Genomic DNA, 21,998 nt, shown 5'->3' on the forward strand with positions numbered 1-21,998 from the left:
TCTAGAATTTACATTGAGTCTAGTGACCTAGATCTAGGCTAGATCTAGATCTAGGCTAGATTCATAACTTTCCTTCGACAGCTGATCTTTAGATCTAGAGAAATGTATTGTAAAACTAAATGAAAAAAGACAGTTGAAAATTGATATAAGTGTTGGAACGTAATAAATACAGCAAACGGACGTATTGTTAAAGTTAAAGCCGACAGAAAATTAGCTTTAGAACGCGTTAAACATTGGAATGGGAACACAATCTTCTTCGATAGGCCGCCATTATCGATGTAAAAAAATAAACACATCATGTGACGTCACTGTTTCCGTCGAGTCTAGTGGCTTTTCAAATCTTTTTAAAAAATTGTGGTTAGTATACCTATGAAAAAATCAATAAATTTTAACGTCTTTAAATAAATTTGTGATTAACAGTCTGTCTGCATTAAAAAAATTATTCTCTACCTACATACTATTTTACAGCTCTCCGGATAGAGTAGAACATATCACAATACTCGATCGGACAAACAAAAAAACAAACAAATAAATATTCAAACATGTAAACAAACTTGACTTTTAGTAGTATTAGATAATGCTGGCACATTTAGATTTGATTTTGTGTATTAAAATAACTTCTTTTTATGTCGATGTAATTGAAATTAATTTGTTTGCTTTTTTATCTATCATCAAAGCACGAAACGCCAAACCTAACTAGTTTAAAATGTACATCTTAACTTGTTTTAAATGGAATGTAAATACAAAAAGCTAACCCTAACTTGTTTCTATCACAACTAACAACAGTTAAATTTATTTTCTCTCGGCCGTACAAAAAGCATTGTAACATTTCTAGCATGTTTTGGTGTCTGTTGTTAACTACCAAGGTAAATCTATTCCAGCCCTGCCTTCAAATGCTGTCAGTTTTGAACAGGCACGCAGACTCTGTGCCAGGTTAGGCGATGGTCACGTGCATCCCGTGCTTGACTGCACCAGATTTATAAAGTGAGCATATACTTGTCTTTTAGTTGTCTCATCCTTCTTCTACCTCTACTGGGTCTGTCTTTCTTCTACCTTTATGTTTTATTTTGTGTCGATTATAATGGCTTATAGCAATATAAGACGGAATGCAAAAGTGGTCGGGTCGGTAAAGCTCATGGCTGCTAACCCGAGAAGTACAGAGTTCGAACCCCCGGGCAGATGAGGCTCGATAGACGTGTTCCGCAACTCCTTTCTAGGAAAAGACAACTCCAAACCACTGCTGCCTTGTAGTTTGTTCTTGGTTGGACAAATGCTATGGAAGCAAATCCAAAAAGAAAAGCAGGCTGAAATCGGAGTCAATGGCCTCGATGGCGCATAACAAGTTGACACGTAATTCTTAATTGTGTTGGAGGTAATCTCGAATTTACTAATTATTTCGTTTCGGTTAATAAATGACAAAAATTTTCTAGTTTTTCTCAAATGTGTAACGGTGGTACTTTTTATACCTTGGTTGCTGATTAAATTACTAGGCTTAATACTCGTACAGTCTAGTGCCTCCTCTAGAGCTGTAGTTAAGTTGTAATCAGAAGACTTTTTTCAATGTAGTACAACTAGTACAAGCTACCACTTTACAGATATAAACTTTGATCAGAGCTAATAGAGCGATTTCTCAATCTTTTAATTATTTTTTTTTTTACATTGGTTAAATAGTTTTAGTTCTTATAAGGCTGCACTTTACCCTTGAAAGCGTGTTGGATTTTTAAAAATAAGATCTATTTGTTTTTTTTAACGAACTTAATTAAATATATGTAGATTTAAAATCGCCGAAAGAGCAATACTGTATCGAATTAAGGTTTTGTGTCCGGTATTTGTGTATCAATAGAGGCAAGAATGTTTAGGGTTAGTGATTTAGCTGGAGCTAGTACTGAGTTTATGATCACTGCTGTTAATTATAAGAGTAAAAATCAGAATTGGTTAGCGACTACAGTTAAAAGTCATAATTAGTTTAACGGAAACACCAACACAATCATACTGATTCTGGCATAATGGTTACAGAACAATAGCCACAGTCATTGTAGTGTGATTTTATATGTATTAGGTGAAGTTCCTTGCATTTAGTTCCCCTAAGTTAGGTCCTTACATTTTAGTCCCTAATTAATATCATTTCACTAAGATGTTTGGCTTCTAAGTCATTCATTAAGAAGCGCGCACCATGTCTTAGAGGTCATCACGATTTTTTTGACGATTGTTACCCCCCTCCCCTCCGTCACACGTCGTCACAAAAAGCCAGACCCTCCCCTCTAAAATGACGTCACACCTCAGCCATCAAAATTGCTGTTGAATTTTTCTTAAAACATCGATATTTTCCAAAATCTTGTCAGAACTCTGTCAACATAGGGTATTTTGATCAATTCCTATTACAATTTATTAAAACAGTTTTCTGAAACGCGAAATAATGGCTGAAACTCGTTTCCTAACATTCTTTTATTATAAAGCGAAAAAAGTGACGTCACACCATCTGAACCTGCCCCCCTTCCCCATCATCACACACCGTCACAAAATTACGGACCCCCTACGAGTGTGACGTCATTTATGGACGACCCCTCATCTAAAAGTGTGGAGTAGAATATTCACACACATTCCCACCATTTCTCTCTACTTCTGCATCTCACGAAATTCCCAGGCCATTTCTACACAGCCCACACATTCCCACACAGCCCACACATTCCCACACAGCCCACACATTCCCACACAGCCCACACATTCCCACACATTCCCACACAGCCCACACAGCCCACACATTCCCACACAGCCCACACATTCCCACACAGCCCACACATTCCCACACAGCCCACACATTCCCACACAGCCCACACATTCCCACACATTCCCACACAGCCCACACAGCCCACACATTCCCACACAGCCCACACATTCCCACACAGCCCACACATTCCCACACAGCCCACACATTCCCACACAGCCCACACATTCCCACACAGCCCACACATTCCCACACAGCCCACACATTCCCACACAGCCCACACATTCCCACACAGCCCACACATTCCCACACAGCCCACACAGCCCACACATTCCCACACAGCCCACACATTCCCACACAGCCCACACATTCCCACACAGCCCACACAGCCCACACATTCCCACACAGCCCACACATTCCCACACAGCCCACACATTCCCACACAGCCCACACATTCCCACACAGCCCACACATTCCCACACAGCCCACACATTCCCACACATTCTCACACAGCCCACACATTCCCACACAGCCCACACATTCCCACACAGCCCACACATTCCCACACAGCCCACACATTCCCACACAGCCCACACATTCCCACACAGCCCACACATTCCCACACAGCCCACACATTCCCACACAGCCAACACATCAGGTAATTTGTTGATTCACTTCCCCTTTTTCCCCTGACACACCAGGTGTGTTCAAGGTCGAGCTGACCTACAAAGGTGTCCACGTGGTCTGTACTTTAACCCACTTTCAGCAGCATGTGACGCGTTGTCTATAAATAGATGCAGCGAGTATTCACGAGTAAGTAGTATTTGATATGTTAATTGTTATGTTGGTACATTATGCCTCAGTCGTGTGTTGTTTATGATTGTGTATCACGGTTAAGGCTAGTGTTTGGGTTATGGTTAGAGGTTATGTAATTTCGTAATTTCTTGTGTACGTATTGAAGTGGGGGGGGGGGGGGCCTGGGCTTTTGTTAAGACTAGTGCTATGATTACAATAAGGATCAGACTTTGTTAAGTCCATCTTCGTAATGTATTGTGTACGAGTAGGCCTACTTATAGATCTGTATGTATATGGTTATGGGTATACGCTTGTATGTATGCAATGTATCATTTAATAATAGATCGGAATTTAGGTCAACACCGTTTACGCACAGTGTTGATTGCATCGATTTTAGTTATGGCTTTATTTGTAACCAAGTACTAGATCTATTACATTTCAACAAAACAGACTTTTAGTGTTGCTTTTTTAAAAATTAATCCTAAAAAGGATGTGTAAAACATAAACAGTAAAGATTCATCTTTAAACCTATTGATCCAGCTGCCATATGAAGTAGAGTTTATATGGTTCTTGACCTCGGCATATAGGGAAATATTAGTCTAGTCTTATACATCTACGTTATGACATATGGGATTCAAACTCAATGTATTTAGACTTTCACTATTGCTCTCTATATAATATATGTATTTAAACTAGTATGATTACTACTATAAAGCCATTTTCTAATTGTAGATTGATTAGTTATCACATTTTATCTAATCCTCCACAAGGTCACTGATCATAAACCTAATCCAACAAAAAACGAAATCCAAGTTTCACCAAACTCTAAATTTGAGACTCTACAAAAGTCTTCAGGAAATGGAGGATCGAACCCACGTTCAGTTTCCGGAGTGCGGAATTACAGAAAAATAAACAATGAAAATAAACCTGTAAGAAATCCATACGTACAAACAAACAACAATGAAAACCGTAGAAACGGCAGGATAAAAAACGCCATTAAACAAGACAACTTGCGATACTCCGTATCTTCACACTGGAGTAACAACAACATCCCACAACAATTAACTTTTCAACCCGCTAAGAAGGTTCAACCCGCCAACCCGAACATACCCCCACGAAGGGAAAACCCCTCTGTCTTCCAATATGGGGAATCAGCTCAAGATAATCCTAACCTGAACTCAAAATCCGATAATCCTACAGTATTCCAATACGGGGAATCAGCTCAAGATAATCCTAACCTGAACTCTAAATCCGATACTTCAACAGTATTTCAATACGGGAGTTTAGCTCAAGATAATCCTAATCTGAACTCTAAATCCGATACTTCAACAGTATTTCAATACGGGAATTTAGCTCAAGATAATCGTAACCTTAACTCCAGGTCTGATAATCCCAAAATCCCACAACACATGAGATTAACTCAACACAAACCAAGCCTAATCTCCACCTTCGATAATCCGATCAGCTGGTCTGTTGAAACAAATAACGACGGAGAAAGACGCCGGATTCTGAACGTTCCGTCACGGAAACTTAAACCCAAATCTGACGAAAGAAACCAAACACCGAATGATAAACCAGTGAGATCCAACCCTAAAGGTAAAGGCCGAGCCTTGCAAGCCCCGACTGGGAGATTTAAACCTACTATACAACAACCTCATTTAAAACGTCAGCTGATTCCTCCCAATTCACCGGAAGTTGATCAAACTCTAATCAAAACAAAGAAATCGGACGATATCAGAAACTCAAAACCAGAACCACATAGACCATCTATTAGAACTCAGGAGTTCCAGAGAAAAAAATTCGAATCTATCAATCTTCGTCAACAAAACACAACACATTCTCGTCTTCAGAATCTTAAACATCAAAATCCCTTAGTTCACCAAAACAGAAATAAAAACACCTTCTCTGTCGTGGGGTACCCTGGAACGAAACCCATGGCAACCGCGGTTCCGAAGAGAAAAGGCACCAGCCGCCAGGGCAACAAAAAGCTGGTCTGCTACTACACCAACTGGTCCCAGTACCGGCACGGTGCCGGGAAGTTTTTACCTGAGGATATCGACCCCCACCTGTGCACCCACATTCACTACGCCTTTGCCAAGCTGAACGAGTCGAGCCAGTTGGCGCCGTATGAGTGGAATGATGAGAGTACACCTTGGAGTGTAGGCATGTATGTGTATTTCTTTATACTACATATATGTGGGGTGTGGGCTTGTATGTGTGTCTCATATGTTGCTTCATACTACGTATGTGTAGGGTGTGGGGATGTATATGTATCTCATATATTGCTTTATACTACATATATGTGGGGTGTGGGCATGTATGTGGGGTGTGGGGATGTATCTGTATCTCATATATTGCTTTATACTATATATATATGTGGGGTGTGGGTATGTATGTGTATTGCTTTATACTACTTGTATGTGGGGTGTGGGGATGTATGTGTATCTCATATATTACTTTATACTACATATATGTGGGGTGTAGGCATGTATGTGTATCTCATATATTGCTTTAAACTACATGTATGTGGGGTGTGGGTATGTATGTGTATCTCATATATTACTTTATACTATATGTATGTTGGGTGTGGGTATGTATGTGTATCTCATATATTACTTTATACTACATATATGTGGGGTGTGGGTATGTATGTGTATCTCATATATTACTTTATACTATATGTATGTGGGGTATGGGTATGTATGTGTATCTCATATATTACTTTATACTATATGTATGTGGGGTGTGGGTATGTATGTGTATCTCATATATTACTTTATACTATATGTATGTGGGGTGTGGGTATGTATGTGTATCTCATATATTACTTTATACTATATGTATGTGGGGTGTGGGTATGTATGTGTATCTCATATATTACTTTATACTTTATGTATGTGGGGTGTGGGTATGTATGTGTATCTTATATATTACTTTATACTATATGTATGTGGGGTGTGGGTATGTATGTGTATCTCATATATTACTTTATACTTTATGTATGTGGGGTGTGGGTATGTATGTGTATCTCATATATTACTTTATTATACATATATGTGGAGTGTGGGCATGTCAGATTATCGCATATATTACTTTATACTACCTATGTATGGAGTGTGGGTATGTAGGCTTCTCAAATCTATTTCGTTTCGTTATACTACATATATAGGTTTACCAAATTATGTATGCACAGCTCTGAACCTGTACTGTTATATAAATATTGCTTCTGTACCTTAGGCCCTATAAATAATTAAGGTGGTCTATCTTATTTGGGGATTCAATTTAGACAGGTGCTAAACTACTTAACTTGTTGAGAAGGATCAATGAGCGTAAATCTCCAAATCTATAAAGTTATCGTATATTGCATATATATATATATATATATATATATATATATATATATATATATATATATATATATATATATATATATATATATATATATATATATATATGTGTGTGTGTGTGTGTGTGTGTGTGTGTGTGTATGTTTGTGTTATATAAACCTATATTGACATTTGTTATCAATTACACTTAACGTAAATTTTAGTTGCCGGTTAAAAATATGTATTTATATAAGGAACCTTTCTTATACTGTTAAAACAGATGTCCTCCCCCCCCCCCCCCCCCTCAAACTTTCGATTTGCACCCCCCTTCCTCAAGTTTTTCTCTATATATTTTGCTATTTTTTGCCTTGGTGTCACCCCCCTAAATGGTGTCACCCGGTGCGGTCCGCACCCCCCCACCCTCCCCCTCGCTACGCCTCTGGCTATAAATGTCTAGAGAATACATACGTATCGCCTATATGTTCTACAGGTATGAAAGAGTGAACGACATCAAACAAAAGAACCCAGAAGTAAAAGTGTCATTGTCGCTGGGAGGTTGGACTTTGTCCTCGCCGCCATTTTCTATGATGGTGTCGTCTGCCGACAGAAGGGCGGCGTTCATTAAGGTCCTAATTAACGATAAGACGTTTCAAGTTAACTATAATACTTTGAAGATAAAGATAAAACTTTAGAAGTTAACAATAAGACGGTTGAAATTAAAGTACGACTTTTGAAGTTAAAAATAAGAAATTTGAAGTTAACAATTAGTCTGTTGAAGCTAGAAATAAGACATTTGAACTTAAACATAAAGTTTTTGAAGTTAAAAATAACAATTTTGAAGTTAAGGTCTAAGCCTTTTGATGTTAACAATAAGAGCTATGACTGTTGAAACTAAAAATGAGACATGTGAAGTTAAAAATAAGACTTTGGAAGTTAAAACTAAGACTTTTGAAGTTAAAAATAAGACTTCTGAAGCTAAAAAGAATACTTTTGAAGTTCTAACCCTTTAGGTGTTAACAATAAGAGCTATGACTGTTGAAGCTAAAAATGAGACATGTGAAGCTAAAAATAAGACTTTTGAAGTTAAAATTATGTCTTTTGAACTTAACTATAAAACATTGGCAGTCAACTATCAACTTTGCTAAGCTATGTTGAAACGTAAATGTTCAAGATAGATACAATAGAGATGACTTTTTAATATACCTTATAAATAGAAAACTTATGATTTTAACTAAAATGATGCCAAAATTAGTATGAAAAAAAAACGAATAAGCTAAGGATTTACGTAAAATTTAATGTTCATTTTAAAGCTAAAAAAACTAAAAAAAAATGTTTCATACAGTGACGTGTATTTCTTCAATAAGCTGTGTCGGTGTAACATTAATTCAAGTGGGTAAACGGATTAACAAATGGCTTTAACCCCCCGCCCCCCTCCACTCGTTACTCACACGCGTTACTCCCGACTTCCGGATACTCTTTACTTTCAGTCCGCCGTCGACTACTTGAGAAAGTGGAAGTTTGATGGCCTTGACCTTGACTGGGAGTACCCGGCTGACCGTGGCAGTCCCCCAGAGGACAAGCAGCGGTTCACGCTCCTGGTGAAGGTGAGTACACCAAACTACCATCAACCCACACACGTGAGTACACCAAAATACCATCAACACACACAAGTGAGTACACCAAAACACCATCAACACACACAAGTGAGTACACCAAAATACCATCAACCCACACAAGTGAGTACACCAAAATACCATCCAAACACGTGAGTACACCAAAATACCATCAACACACACAAGTGAGTACACCAAAATACCATCCAAACACGTGAGTACACCAAAATACCATCAACACACACAAGTGAGTACACCAAAATACCATCAACACACACAAGTGAGTACACCAAAACACCATCAACCCACACAAGTGAGTACACCAAAATACCATCAACCCACAGAAGTGAGTACACCAAAATACCATCAACACACACAAGTTAGTACACCAAAATACCATCAACACACACAAGTGAGTACACCAAAATACCATCAACACACGTGAGTACACCAAAATACCATCAACACACACAAGTTAGTACACCAAAATACCATCAACACACACAAGTGAGTACACCAAAATACCATCAATACACACAAGTAAGTACACCAAAATACCATCAACACACACAAGTGAGTACACCAAAATACCATCAACCCACACAAGTGAGTACACCAAAATACCATCAACCCACAGAAGTGAGTACACCAAAACACCATCAACCCACACACGTGAGTACACCAAAATACCATCCAAACACGTGAGTACACCAAAATACCATCCAAACACGTGAGTACACCAAAATACCATCAACCCACACGAGTGAGTACACCAAAATACCATCAACCCACACAAGTGAGTACACCAAAATACCATCAACCCACACAAGTGAGTACACCAAAATACCATCAACACAAGTGAGTACACCAAAATACCATCAACACACACACGTGAGTACATCAAAATACCATCAACCCACACAAGTGAGTACACCAAAATACCATCAACACACACAAGTGAGTACACCAAAATACCATCAACCCACACAAGTGAGTACACCAAAATACCATCAACCCACACAAGTAAGTACACCAAAATACCATCAACCCACACAAGTGAGTACACCAAAATACCATCAACCCCTCACAAGTGAGTACACCAAAATACCATCAACCCACACAAATGAGTACACCAAAATACCATCAACACACACAAGTGAGAACACCAACATACCATCAACCCACACAAGTAAGTACACCAAAATACCATCAACCCACACAAGTGAGTACACCAAAATACCATCAACACACACAAGTGAGTACACCAAAATACCATCAACCCACACAAGTGAGTCCCCCAAAATACCATCAACCCACACACGTGAGTACACCAAAATACCCTCAACCCACACAAGTGAGTACACCAAAATACCATCAACACACACAAGTGAGTACACCAAAATACCATCAACCCACACACGTGAGTACACCAAAATACCATCAACCCACACACGTGAGTACACCAAAATACCATCATCCCACACAAGTGAGTACACCAAAATACCATCATCCCACACAAGTGAGTACACCAAAACACCATCAACCCACACAAGTGAGTACACCAAAACACCATCAACCCACACAAGTGAGTACACCAAAATACCATCAACACACACAAGTGAGTACACCAAAATACCATCAACTCACGTGAGTACACCAAAATACCATCAACACACACAAGTAAGTACACCAAAATACCATCAACACACACAAGTGAGTACACCAAAATACCATCAACCCACGTGAGTACACCAAAATACCATCAACCCACACAAGTGAGTACACCAAAACACCATCAACCCACACAAGTGAGTACACCAAAATACCATCAACCCACACAAGTGAGTACACCGAAATACCATCAACCCACACACAAGTGAGTACACCAAAATACCCTCAACCCACACAAGTGAGTACACCAAAATACCATCAACACACACTAGTGAGTACACCAAAACACCATCAACCCACACAAGTGAGTACACCAAAACACCATCAACACACGTGAGTACACCAAAATACCATCAACACACACAAGTGAGTACACCAAAATACCATCAACACACGTGAGTACACCAAAATACCATCAACACACACAAGTAAGTACACCAAAATACCATCAACACACACAAGTGAGTACACCAAAATACCATCAACCCACACAAGTGAGTACACCAAAACACCATCAACCCACACAAGTGAGTACACCAAAATACCATCAACCCACACAAGTGAGTACACCGAAATACCATCAACCCACACACAAGTGAGTACACCAAAATACCATCAACCCACACAAGTGAGTACACCAAAATACCATCAACACACACTAGTGAGTACACCGAAATACCATCAACCCACACAAGTGAGTACACCAAAATACCATCAACACACACTAGTGAGTACACCAAAATACCATCAACACACACTAGTGAGTACACCAAAACACCATCAACCCACACACAAGTGAGTACACCAAAATACCATCAACACACACTAGTGAGTACACCAAAATACCATCAACACACACTAGTGAGTACACCAAAACACCATCAACCCACACACAAGTGAGTACACCAAAATACCATCAACCCACACACGTTAGAGTTACATATAGTAACCAAAGCACGTACCGATTGGGAACAAGTAGCGTCGTGATGTAGGTTTTAGTTAGAGCTAGACTACAAGATCTTTATGTTGGAGAATAGGGCTGGTAAGTAGGTCACCAACCAGTTCTATGGCTCATGCAGGTTTTTATTGAGCCGTAAAATTGTTTGGTGACCTACTTAGCAGCCCTATTGGTGTGTACAGTCTACTTTAGAGTTGTCCACAGCAACCAAAGTACGTACTGATTTGGCACAAGGGATGTGATGATGTAGGTTTTAGTTAGAGCTAGATTACAACATTTTTAGGTTGGGGGGATTGATGCTTACAGTCTACTTCAGAGTTGTCCATAGTAACCTAAGTACGTGCCGAATGCAGACCGGACTTATCATGATGTAGGTTTTATAAAGAGCTAGACCAGAAGATCTTTAGTTTGGAGGATTGATGTATACATCGGTGTTGCTTTCAGAATTTATTCTCCCGGGGGGGGGGGGGGGGGGGGGGAGGGGTAGGACTGAATTATCCGGGTGGTGCGGACGCTTGTTAAAGTATACGAGCCGACCCGCGGCATATCATACGCCGCTAGTTAGTTGTTGTTTTTTCTACTTTTCAGTAATTCATAATTTGTGAATTCGATAGTACCAACGCTGACACTGAAAATATTTATATATATAATATATAATATATATATATATATAAGTAGCTCGTTAAGGACGATAACCCCCCCCCCCCCCCCAAGCCCCTCCTTTCCCCCCGCCCCTCCTTCCCCCCCCCCCCCCTCCGTTAAAGTAAACTCCACTTAGTTACTCCCCCCTCCCCCCTACGTTTAAAATCGTTTTAAACTAAATTATCTGCCCCTAATAGTCGTCACTAAACCCGGCTCTGCTTTTAACATTTAGCGTGAACCACAGCTCACCAGACCATGTAGGGGTGGGGGTGGTAGGGAACGCGCTTACAGCTTGTTTTCTAGCGTCTCTCAGAAGAGAATTATATATATAGATATTTTCTATATCAAGTCCATTTTGGGGGATGGGGGGTGTGGGGATGGTGGGGGTGGGGGTGGTAGACGAAGAGATGCCTGGAAGAAACCTTGGTGTACAATCTACTTCAGAGTTGTCCACTGTAACCGAATACCGACTGGAGATAGGGGGGCGCCAAGAAGTTAAGTTTTACTTTAGAGCTAGACCAGATCTTTATGTTGTGAGATGTGTGTGTACCAGTGGCGTAGGCAGGGGGGGTTATGCGGGGTCATAACCCCCCCATAGACCCCTCGGTATATATATAAAAGTATGAGGGGTGTGCAAATCGAAAGTTTGAAGGGGGATGCAAATCGAAAGTTTGAGGGGGGGTGCAAATCGAAAGTTTGAGGGGGGGGGGGTGCAAATCGAAAGTTTGTCCCCGGGTAAAAATTGGAACCCCCCTTGAGACGATCCTGACTACGCCACTGGTGTGTACAGTCTACTGTAGCATAGGCACAACGTCTGTAGATGAGGTTACAATATCATTGGTGGAGCACTACACATAACACCTTATATATTGTCTCATGGTATATTGACTTAATGCATGGTTCGTGTGATTAAATTGTATTCATTTGAAAACGGATACAATTTTAATATGAAGTGGTAGGCAGTGTTTCTTTCAGATTTTTTTCTCCCTGGGGAGGGGCGGTTGCACTTTAAATTTTCGGGGGTACCGACTAAATTTTCCGAGGAAGGGGGGAAGGACACTGGTAAAAATATACATTTTCTATATCAATTAGATTTTGTTCGTGGGGGGGGGGGGGGTAGACTTTCTTCTGACCCCCCCCCCCCCCTCCCGGAAAGTTGTCTGAAAGAAACTCTGGTTGTAGGGGCAGTCCAATCAGAGAAGGGTGTAAAGTCAGGATCTCTAGGCGAACTCGTTACTGAGGGGTACAATGTGCCCGCTCTATCGTTAGCTTGAATGCTACGTCAGAAATATTTCTAGTTTTGGATCGTCGTTAAAAAGTATTCTATAATGGATTCAATAATGTAATTATCTGTTTGTTTACCTTCAGGAAATCATGGCAGCTTTTGTTGACGAAAATAGAAAAACGGGAAAGCCCAGACTCCTACTTTCAGCGGCGGTGGCGGCGGGAAAACCCACAATAGATGACGCTTATGAGATCCCAGCAATCTCGCAGTGAGTTTCGTTTTCGCCAGCTCACAACAAACCTACTACTAGTAAATCTATCTCATTTTGAATTCAATACTCACTATAGGGCTGGTAAGTAGGTCACCAACCAGTTCTATGGCTCATGCAGTTTTTATTGAGCCGTAGAACTGGTTGGTGACCTACTTACCAGCCCTATATGGGTATCAGTATAAATGAGAGTGAACTCAAATTTCTGCGGCCCTGTCACATAATCAAAACATCCGGCCACTGAGCTGAAGTAACAAGCAGTAAGGTTGTTATTTCAATTATTTTAACCGCATTAGCAGGACGGCGTGGTCGAGCGGTAAATCGCATGGTTGCTACCCTGAAAAAGATGAGTTCGATTCATGGGCTCGAGTTCTCAATTTAAGTGAAGGAACGTAAACAACACCCAATCAGCATGTATATCTCCAGTTGATCTTGACAATATATAACTAAAGCAATGTAGCTCCGTTTTAATATACAATGTATATTTTATATAAAAATAAAAGAAATAAAAAAAAAACATTTTATATTGTAAGCTTTCATACGCTGTTAGGTTAGGTTTGCCTTTTGCCCCTCCTGGGATAGGCCGCTGACAAATGCTTTCCAGGCGTCTCTGTCATGCGCTAGTCTCCCCAACTGTCCCCATGTGTATCCAATATCTACCGCAGAATATTTGACTACTTCTGCTCATATAAAACTAATGGCATATGTTGTAAGCCTAACTTTGTAGACAGCATGATATATTATTATCTCTGCAGATATAAAACTGCTACCATATGTTGCTTGTATAAGCACATAGCTCTACCACAGGATATTTGACTATATCTGACATATAAATATAATGCCATATGTTGTATGTATATGCATGCCCTTCTACCAGGTAATAGTTGACTACATCTGACATAATACTAACACCATATGTTGCTTGTATGTAGAGGTCTCTCTACCACAGAATATTTGATTAACTATGCACATACAAAACTAATGACATATGTTACTTGTATATGCGTCTCTCTACCACAGAATATTTGACTACATCGGACATAAAACACCATATGTTGCTTGTATGTGCACAGAGTATTTGACTACCTCTGACTTAAAACTAAAGCCTTTGTTGCTTGTATATGTATGTCTCTCTACCACAAAGTATTTGACTACATCTGACTTAAAACTAAAGCCTTTGTTACTTGTATATGCATGTCTCTCTACCACAGAATATTTGACTACATCTCACATAAAACTAACACCATATGTTGCTTGTATGTGCACAGAGCATTTGACTACATCTCACATAAAACACCATATGTTGCTTGTATATGCACAGAGTATTTGACTACATCTCACATAAAACACCATATATTGCTTGTATGTGCACAGAGTATTTGACTACATCTGCCTCATGAGCTACGACTTCTACGGTGCCTGGGACTCTGTGACTGGCCACGTGAGTCCCCTGTACCCACCACAGAACCCCCAGGACGAGAGGGACAGGACCTACAACTTGGTAAACCTAAACCTATTATTTACGTTGGTTGTGTCCCCTTGATCGCTTGACACATTCTTATCTACCGTGATGCGTCCACGACATTCCATTTTGAAATGTGCGTTACTTTTATTAAAGTAAGAACTATTTTAAAGTTCTTTGTAATTATAATAGATATACACTCGTTAATTATTGGACAGCGAGGATGTTATAGTTGTATACATGCATTGCTCAAACTGAGAACAATGTACATTATGGTTCCTTTTCCCTTAAGACACAATGGACGCGCGTTCAGAGATTTCCTTTCTGGAGCGTGTACCTTGGCGTCAGGTGAAGAGATCGTGAGTTGTCCATACGTCATTGTCCATTTGTTTCTTGCCGGCTTAGACAACAGTCACATACTTAACCATAATTATAACCCTAAATCTAGCCAAAGGTGTTTTGGAAAACGAATTATAATAAACCGGTAGTGATATCCCCTAAACTTTCTCGAATATTCTTATATAAAACAACAGGGGATGGTAACTGGGGATATAGTTATGATCTTTAATCCATTTTAAATACTGAAACTTTTAAAAATAGAATAGAATCTCAGTAAAAAACAATTGCGCACCAAGCGAACGCCTAATAAAGGTGTGTATAATAGTGCGCAATAGTTTTAGTACTTTATAAATTTACATTAGTTTTTTGAGAAATCGGAAGTAGCGTAAAGTACTACTTCCGGTCAACGGAAATTACTCAAAATTTAACAGAAGGTAGAGAATTAGATCTTTTACTTACATGTGAAATTTCATTTATCTATCTGAAATAGTACTCAAGTTATAGGCTTTTGAAAAATTCAAAGTAGAAAAAGTACCACTTCCGGTTATCCGAAATCGCTCAAAAGTTGATACGGATCTACGATTTTGATATAATACTTGTATATGAAATTTCATCAACCTAGCTGTAACGGTACTCAAGTTATCGTGTTTACACACGGACACACACACACACACACACACACACACACACACGGACACACAGACATACGGACAAGATTGCAAAATTATGTTTTTCCGTATCAGTGAGATGTAAAACGTCGAGATTTGCAAAAATCTCGATTATTTTTTTTTGCACGATTACAAGACTTTCTCTATACTTCGTATATACGAGAAAGTAAAAATGTGCGAGCAGTGTTTCTTCCCGACTTTTTTATCCTAGTGCGGGGGGAGGGGGGGTCAGACTAAAATTTCTGGAGATGTGACACTGTTAAAAGTATATATTTTCTATACAAATTCCATTTCGTTTTATTTATTTTTTTTGGGAGGGGGGGGGGGGGGGGCGGGGCGGTGGTAGACGTTCTTACGTTACTTCCAAAATAAAATCAATTTAGAAACGAATAGTATAACTTTCTTTACAGCTTTACAGCTAAATACATTTTTTTAAAAGTATTAAAGACTAGATACTTAAAGAAGACATTTTAACAACTATGATCATTGCTAAGATAAAAACAGATTTTGAATTGTCTCCTCTTGCGGAGTAACCAAATGTTCTTGTATGTTTCTCTAAAGGACTTCGCCGCTTCCTACTGGGTGAGTCAAGGTTGCCCACGTGACAAGCTTGTCATTGGGTTGATCACCTATGGCCGGTCATTCACCCTCAGCAACCCCAGTGTCTTCGGGCTGAAGGCACCAGTCAACGGGCCGGGACAACCCGGGTTGTACACTGGGGAGGCCGGGTTTATGTCGTTTTATGAGGTGAGGCATGGACATTACAGTTGGTGTACATTTAATTGTCTATTATTGTTGACGTACTTGTACTTGTACATTATTGTTTGTGTACAAGCAATTATCAATTAATGTTAATGTACATGTACAAGTCAACAAATGTTAGTGTACATGTAATTGACCACTAATCTTAATGTACATGTACAAGTCCATTAATATTATTTTACATTTAGGGCCTACATGTCCATTATTGTTAGTGTACATGTAATTGTCCACTAATGTGAATATTAATGTGCATGTGATTGTCAATTGATGTAAGTGTAGGCTATATGTACATTTATTGTTGGTGTACATGCGCTTGTTCAATTATAGTGGTGAATTGTACTTGTTTATTACAGTTAGTGTACATATAATTGTCTATTAATCTTAGTGTACACATAATTATCAGAGTTTCTTCCAGGCATCTCTTCGGGGGGGGGGGGGGGACGAAGCCCCCCCGAAAAATGTTTACCGCCCCCCGAACGAAATGATATTTATATAATTTATATAGAAAATATATACTTTTAACAGTTTATGGCGTCACTAGGTCGGGTGCCACCCCATGCTGTAGTTTATGGCGTCACTCCATTAGTGCGCCCATTAATACTGCACGATTGTTTTAAGAGTGCGTAGCTACTAATCCATTTAGGGGTCATCCATAAATGACGTCACGCTTTTTTTACGTTTCTTACCCCCCCCCCCCTCCCCTCCGTCACACATCGTCACAAAAAGCCAGACCCCCCCCTAAAATGACGTCACACCTCAGCCTACAACTCCCCTCAAAAATGCAGTTGATTTTTTTAAACATCGATATTTTTCCAAAATCTTGTCTGAACTCTGTCAAAATCGAGTATTTTAATCAATTCCTATTACAATTTATTAAAACAGTTTTCTAAAACGCGAAATAACGTCTAAAATTCGTTTTCTAACATTGCTTTTTTATAATGCAAAAATGTGACGTCGCACCATCTGAACCTCCCCCCCCCTCTCCCTAATCACACATCGTCACAAAATTACGGACCCCCCTACGAGTGTGGCGTCATTTATGGACGATCCCTTAGTTACAAATCCACGTACTGCTACTCCCAACGCAAACATCGTTGTTATTTAGGTAAAATTTACAAGCGTGTCTATTTAGTGTCATCCACATCTGGTGTCTCCCGGTGTGACCCCCCCCCCCCCGCCTAGTTACGCCACTGTTATCTCTCGCCTGTGTAGGTCTACGCTATGATACAGAGAGGCGCTAAGGTCTACAGACTGGAGAGCGAGAAAGTGCCTTTCCTTGTGCTAGGCGACCAATGGGTGGGCTACGAAGATCAAGAGAGCTTGGACGTCAAGGTAAGTACATTCTTTAAAGAGATTTTTTAAAATAAATCCTAAATTAGTTTAATTGCTGTCCTAATTATGTAATTTGGGTGTGTTTCTTGTGAAAAATAAACATTACTTAACTTGTGTTTTATGTTTAAACCAGGGGTTGGCAACCTTTTGAGACGGAAGAGCCAAAACGTATAATTTACAAAATATCCCAGTTTTTTTTTTAAAAGCCACCAACAATTTTTTTTTCAACATTTGGTATTTGATTAGGATTAGTTAAATAAATTTGATTTGTTATTTAAAATAAATAGAATAGCTTTAAATATGAAATAATATTAATTCATTTAAAAACATACACATTTTTCACCAGAATAATAAAAAATGTTAATCAAATAATATACTATCCCAATCCACTTTATACGCTGTCATTTTTTATTTATTTTACGGATAACACCGGCAGGCAGGCCTCAACACGGCAAACTCAGACACTCAGACTAACTGGCTAAGATATCGGTTTGATTACGGGGTATCGGTCGCTTCTTTCCTTAGGTTCTCACCGGGCTTATATTCCACCCTACTGAACGCAGGTTAATCCTGTACCGCTCAGTGAAAGAGAAATTATTTAACTTTTAATATTTGTGCAAAGAGCTGGAGAGCCGCATTTTGACATCAACAGAGCCGCGTGCGGCTCGCGAGCCGCAGGTTGCCGACCCTGGTTTAACACAGGATACATTCAGAATTGTAATTATTTAAAGTATATCCTGCTTTAGAGGAAATTGTTTGTTCCATGCATCAGAGGATCATTAAGGGCTTTCTTTTCATGATGAATTCTTGGTTAAATACAGTCACTGGTTTAGTATTTAATATACAATCAATAATAATTCTACTTAAAAAATATTTTTCCAGAACTATGCATTTTTTAAATGACAATATATAATTATTAAATAATTCAATAACAAATTATAACAATCAAATTTGTTTTGGTTACGACTAAAGTATTGTGTATTTATGTCAATGTTTGGGATTTTCCTACTCGGTTATTTCCCTTGCAATATAAAATATTTTTACAACGTGAAACGGCTCAAATCAACATATAATCGTATTTTCAACACCGCAATTGATTTAAATTATATATTACAGTAAAATATTAAAAATCACATACATACATAAATAGGTCTGTATACATGCATTGTGAAATATATTTTATGTAATTGATGTGTTTATTTTGTAACAAAAAGTATTCAATGGTTGTGTCTCCTACGGAAATGCTACCCGTAGTTTCGTAGATTAATTTACCTCATCACGTTGTTCGTTCACTGATTGGTTTGTGCTAATACTGGGAAAATAAAATATTATCGTATGTTTTTAAAAGTGGAATACTGTATATTTTTACAAGCTTTTATTTAACTCACTTCCTCGACAGTCTGTCGTCAGTCTAGATCAGGGGTCTCCAAACTTTTCAGACTGAGGGCCGCATTACCTATCAAATTTCAGTTCGGGGGGCCAGTTTCTTCCAGGCATGTCTTTGAATTTTCTAGGCAAAGTTCCTCAGCCATCACCAACAAACGTTTTTTTCCTTGGACAAAATGATCTCCGCGGGCCGAATGAGAGGACCTCGTTGGCCGCATCCGGCCCGCGGGCCGTAGATTGGAGACCCCTGGTCTAGATCGAAACGCAGGAGTGAAAATTCGGATACTTCTACTTGACCGATACTATTCACATTTGGCACGTGGGTCAAGACATGAAGACACTGCAATCTGAAACTAAATTTAACTTAATTAAATGCCTAATTAATTTTTTATGAATTAATTAAAATTTGGACCGAATTAGTAGGCATGTCTAACCAACCACACCACACGCGTCATCACGTTCAATAGCTGCGCCATCATGTTCAATGGCTGCGCCATCACGTTCAGTAGGCGCGCAATGGTTTTTAGTCATGTAACTCTATTGTAAATGAAACATGTAAAATACTGAAAAAAAAATTCATAAAAAACGTTTTAATAACAAGCTTTTATGTAATAATGCACTAAAAAGCAGAAAATAAATTATAGACTACTATTTAAATAACTATAAAGAAAAGCGTAATACATTCTTTAAAGATATTTTTAAAGTAAATCCTAAAATAGTTTAATTACTGTCCTAATTATGTAATTTGGGTGTGTTTCTTGTGAAAAAAAAGCATTACCTTACTTCTGTTGTATGATTAAAAACGTAACATTCAGAATTGTTATTATTTAAAGTAAATCTTGCTTTAAGCCCAATATTGCTAACGCTCCAATTGAAGTTTGTCAGGGCTTTCTTTTCTAGGTGAATTCTTTGTTAAATGCAGTCACTGGTTTAGTATTTAATATACAAACAAATAATAATTCTATTTAAAAATATTTTTCCAGAACCATGCACTTTTTAAATGAGGATATATAATTATTTAATAATTCAACAACAAATTATAACTATCAAAGTGGTTTTTGGTTACAACTATAGTATTGTGTATTTATGTCAATGTTTGGGAATGTCCTACTCGGTTATTTCCCTTGCATTATAAAAACAATTACACCGTGAAACGGCTCAAATCAACATATAATCATATTTTCAACACCACAATTGATTTAAATTATATAATACAGTAAGATATTAAATATCACATATATGCATAAATAGGTCTATATACATGCATTGTGAAATATATTTTATGTAATTGATGTGTTTATTTTGTAACAAAAAGTATTTAACCTTTGTGTCTCCTACGCAAATGCTACCCGTGGTTTCGTTATTATCAGAGATAAATTTAGCTCATCACGTTGTTCGTTCACTGATTGGTTTGTGCTAATGCTGGGATAATAAAATCGTTTCGTATGTTTTTTTAAAGCGGAATACTGTATTTTTTGTGTAAGTTTGTATTTCTATAGCTCTTTCAAATACTTTTTCAGCTCCATCAGTGCATTTTTCTCTAGTTCTCTGGTTCTAATTTCTGTGTAACTACATTAAAGGGTATAATTTTTGTAGGTTTCCTGTCAGAGCTATAATTATCACAGGTTTGAGGTCTTAGAGTACATTGTGAATGTTTAAAAGATCCAGTATATTTTTAATGCTACATCTTGTGTTTTTGTAGGCCAAGCATATTGTTGATGTTCCATCTTGTCTATCTGTAGGTCCATTACCTTGTCAATGTTTCATCTTGTCTATCTCCAGTATCTTGTCAATATTCCATCTTGTCCATCTGTAGGTCCAGTATCTTGTCAATGTTCCATTTTGTCATCTGTAGGTCCAGTACATTAAAGACAACAACTTTGCTGGTGCGATGGTCTGGGACCTTGACCTTGACGACTTCAACAACCGTTTCTGTGACCTCGGCCGCTACCCACTTATTCAATCGATTCATGACAATCTCATCGACTAAAGCATTGTTCGAACTATTTGATTTATTACATTTTTCCAATTTTCATACAAACGATTAATACATTTTCAGCGATGTTTATGATTATAAATCGTAAGGTTTTACTTGTACATTTGTTAAGTAAAGGCCTACTATTATTTGATAATGGTATTATTTGTTATTAAAGATGCACATATTCAATACACATTGAACTCTGAGCTCATTACTTAACAACGGGCAGCGAACCTAGTTACATACTCATTAAAAAACAGAGTTGCTATTTGTTTCACAATATCAAATACTTACACTGGGCAGAACGTTAAACTATCAATGTTATTCATTTATCTACAATAGCCATATGTTTTGAATGCTATTCACACTATATGTTTACACTATAGGATGTTTATCTGCTATAGTAAGAACTCGGTATTGCGTTGAAAGTATTATGTGTTTTTTTCGTCAAGCGCCGGAGATATTACTGATGAATTGTTTGTGTTAAGTAGCTTCGAAGAGGTGCCAGACAATATATCTTTTAAAAATAATGGCAGTCAAGCTTAAAATTAAAGTTCATTCTTCTTACCTAACAATACATATGGCAGGTGAAGTAGAGTTACTAATTTTCTTGACTTTGGTAAATGATTGGATTGTCTGGACAGCACTATACCCAGCCGCTCTTACTTTCCTAACGTGAGTCAGGTACCCATCAGTGCTGGATGAACTCAGGGACTTCTTGTAGACTTAAGCCCGGAGCGAAATCCGAACTCGAGACTATTAATGTAAGCACACAAGCGCTCTACCACCCGACCCAACAGTTTTACCCATCGACAAAACGCTCCCATCGAAAAGGCTCAGTTTTTACC

The 21,998-nt window shown here is 38.5% G+C and overlaps 2 protein-coding genes across 2 annotated transcripts; both read left to right on the top strand.

Moving 5' to 3' along the window:
• The first annotated feature begins 729 nt into the window (after positions 1 to 729).
• On the top strand, positions 730 to 5,395 carry LOC131946329 (GATA zinc finger domain-containing protein 8-like). The gene is made up of 5 exons (XM_059307020.1): positions 730 to 736; positions 882 to 984; positions 3,427 to 3,538; positions 4,291 to 5,303; positions 5,371 to 5,395. Exons 1-5 carry the CDS (start codon positions 730 to 732, stop codon positions 5,393 to 5,395), a joined length of 1,260 nt encoding a protein of 419 aa, XP_059163003.1.
• On the top strand, positions 5,305 to 21,336 carry LOC131946330 (chitotriosidase-1). The gene is made up of 8 exons (XM_059307021.1): positions 5,305 to 5,687; positions 7,337 to 7,472; positions 8,334 to 8,450; positions 13,099 to 13,223; positions 14,598 to 14,724; positions 16,254 to 16,439; positions 17,667 to 17,786; positions 21,028 to 21,336. The coding sequence occupies exons 1-8, from the start codon at positions 5,455 to 5,457 to the stop codon at positions 21,160 to 21,162; spliced, it is 1,179 nt and encodes a 392-aa protein (XP_059163004.1). The 5' UTR covers positions 5,305 to 5,454; the 3' UTR covers positions 21,163 to 21,336.
• Positions 21,337 to 21,998: the final 662 nt, after the last annotated feature.

Source organism: Physella acuta, unplaced genomic scaffold (assembly GCF_028476545.2).
Source record: "Physella acuta isolate Inbredline_101_S28 unplaced genomic scaffold, ASM2847654v3 ptg000553l, whole genome shotgun sequence".
Classification (NCBI taxonomy): domain Eukaryota; kingdom Metazoa; phylum Mollusca; class Gastropoda; family Physidae; genus Physella; species Physella acuta.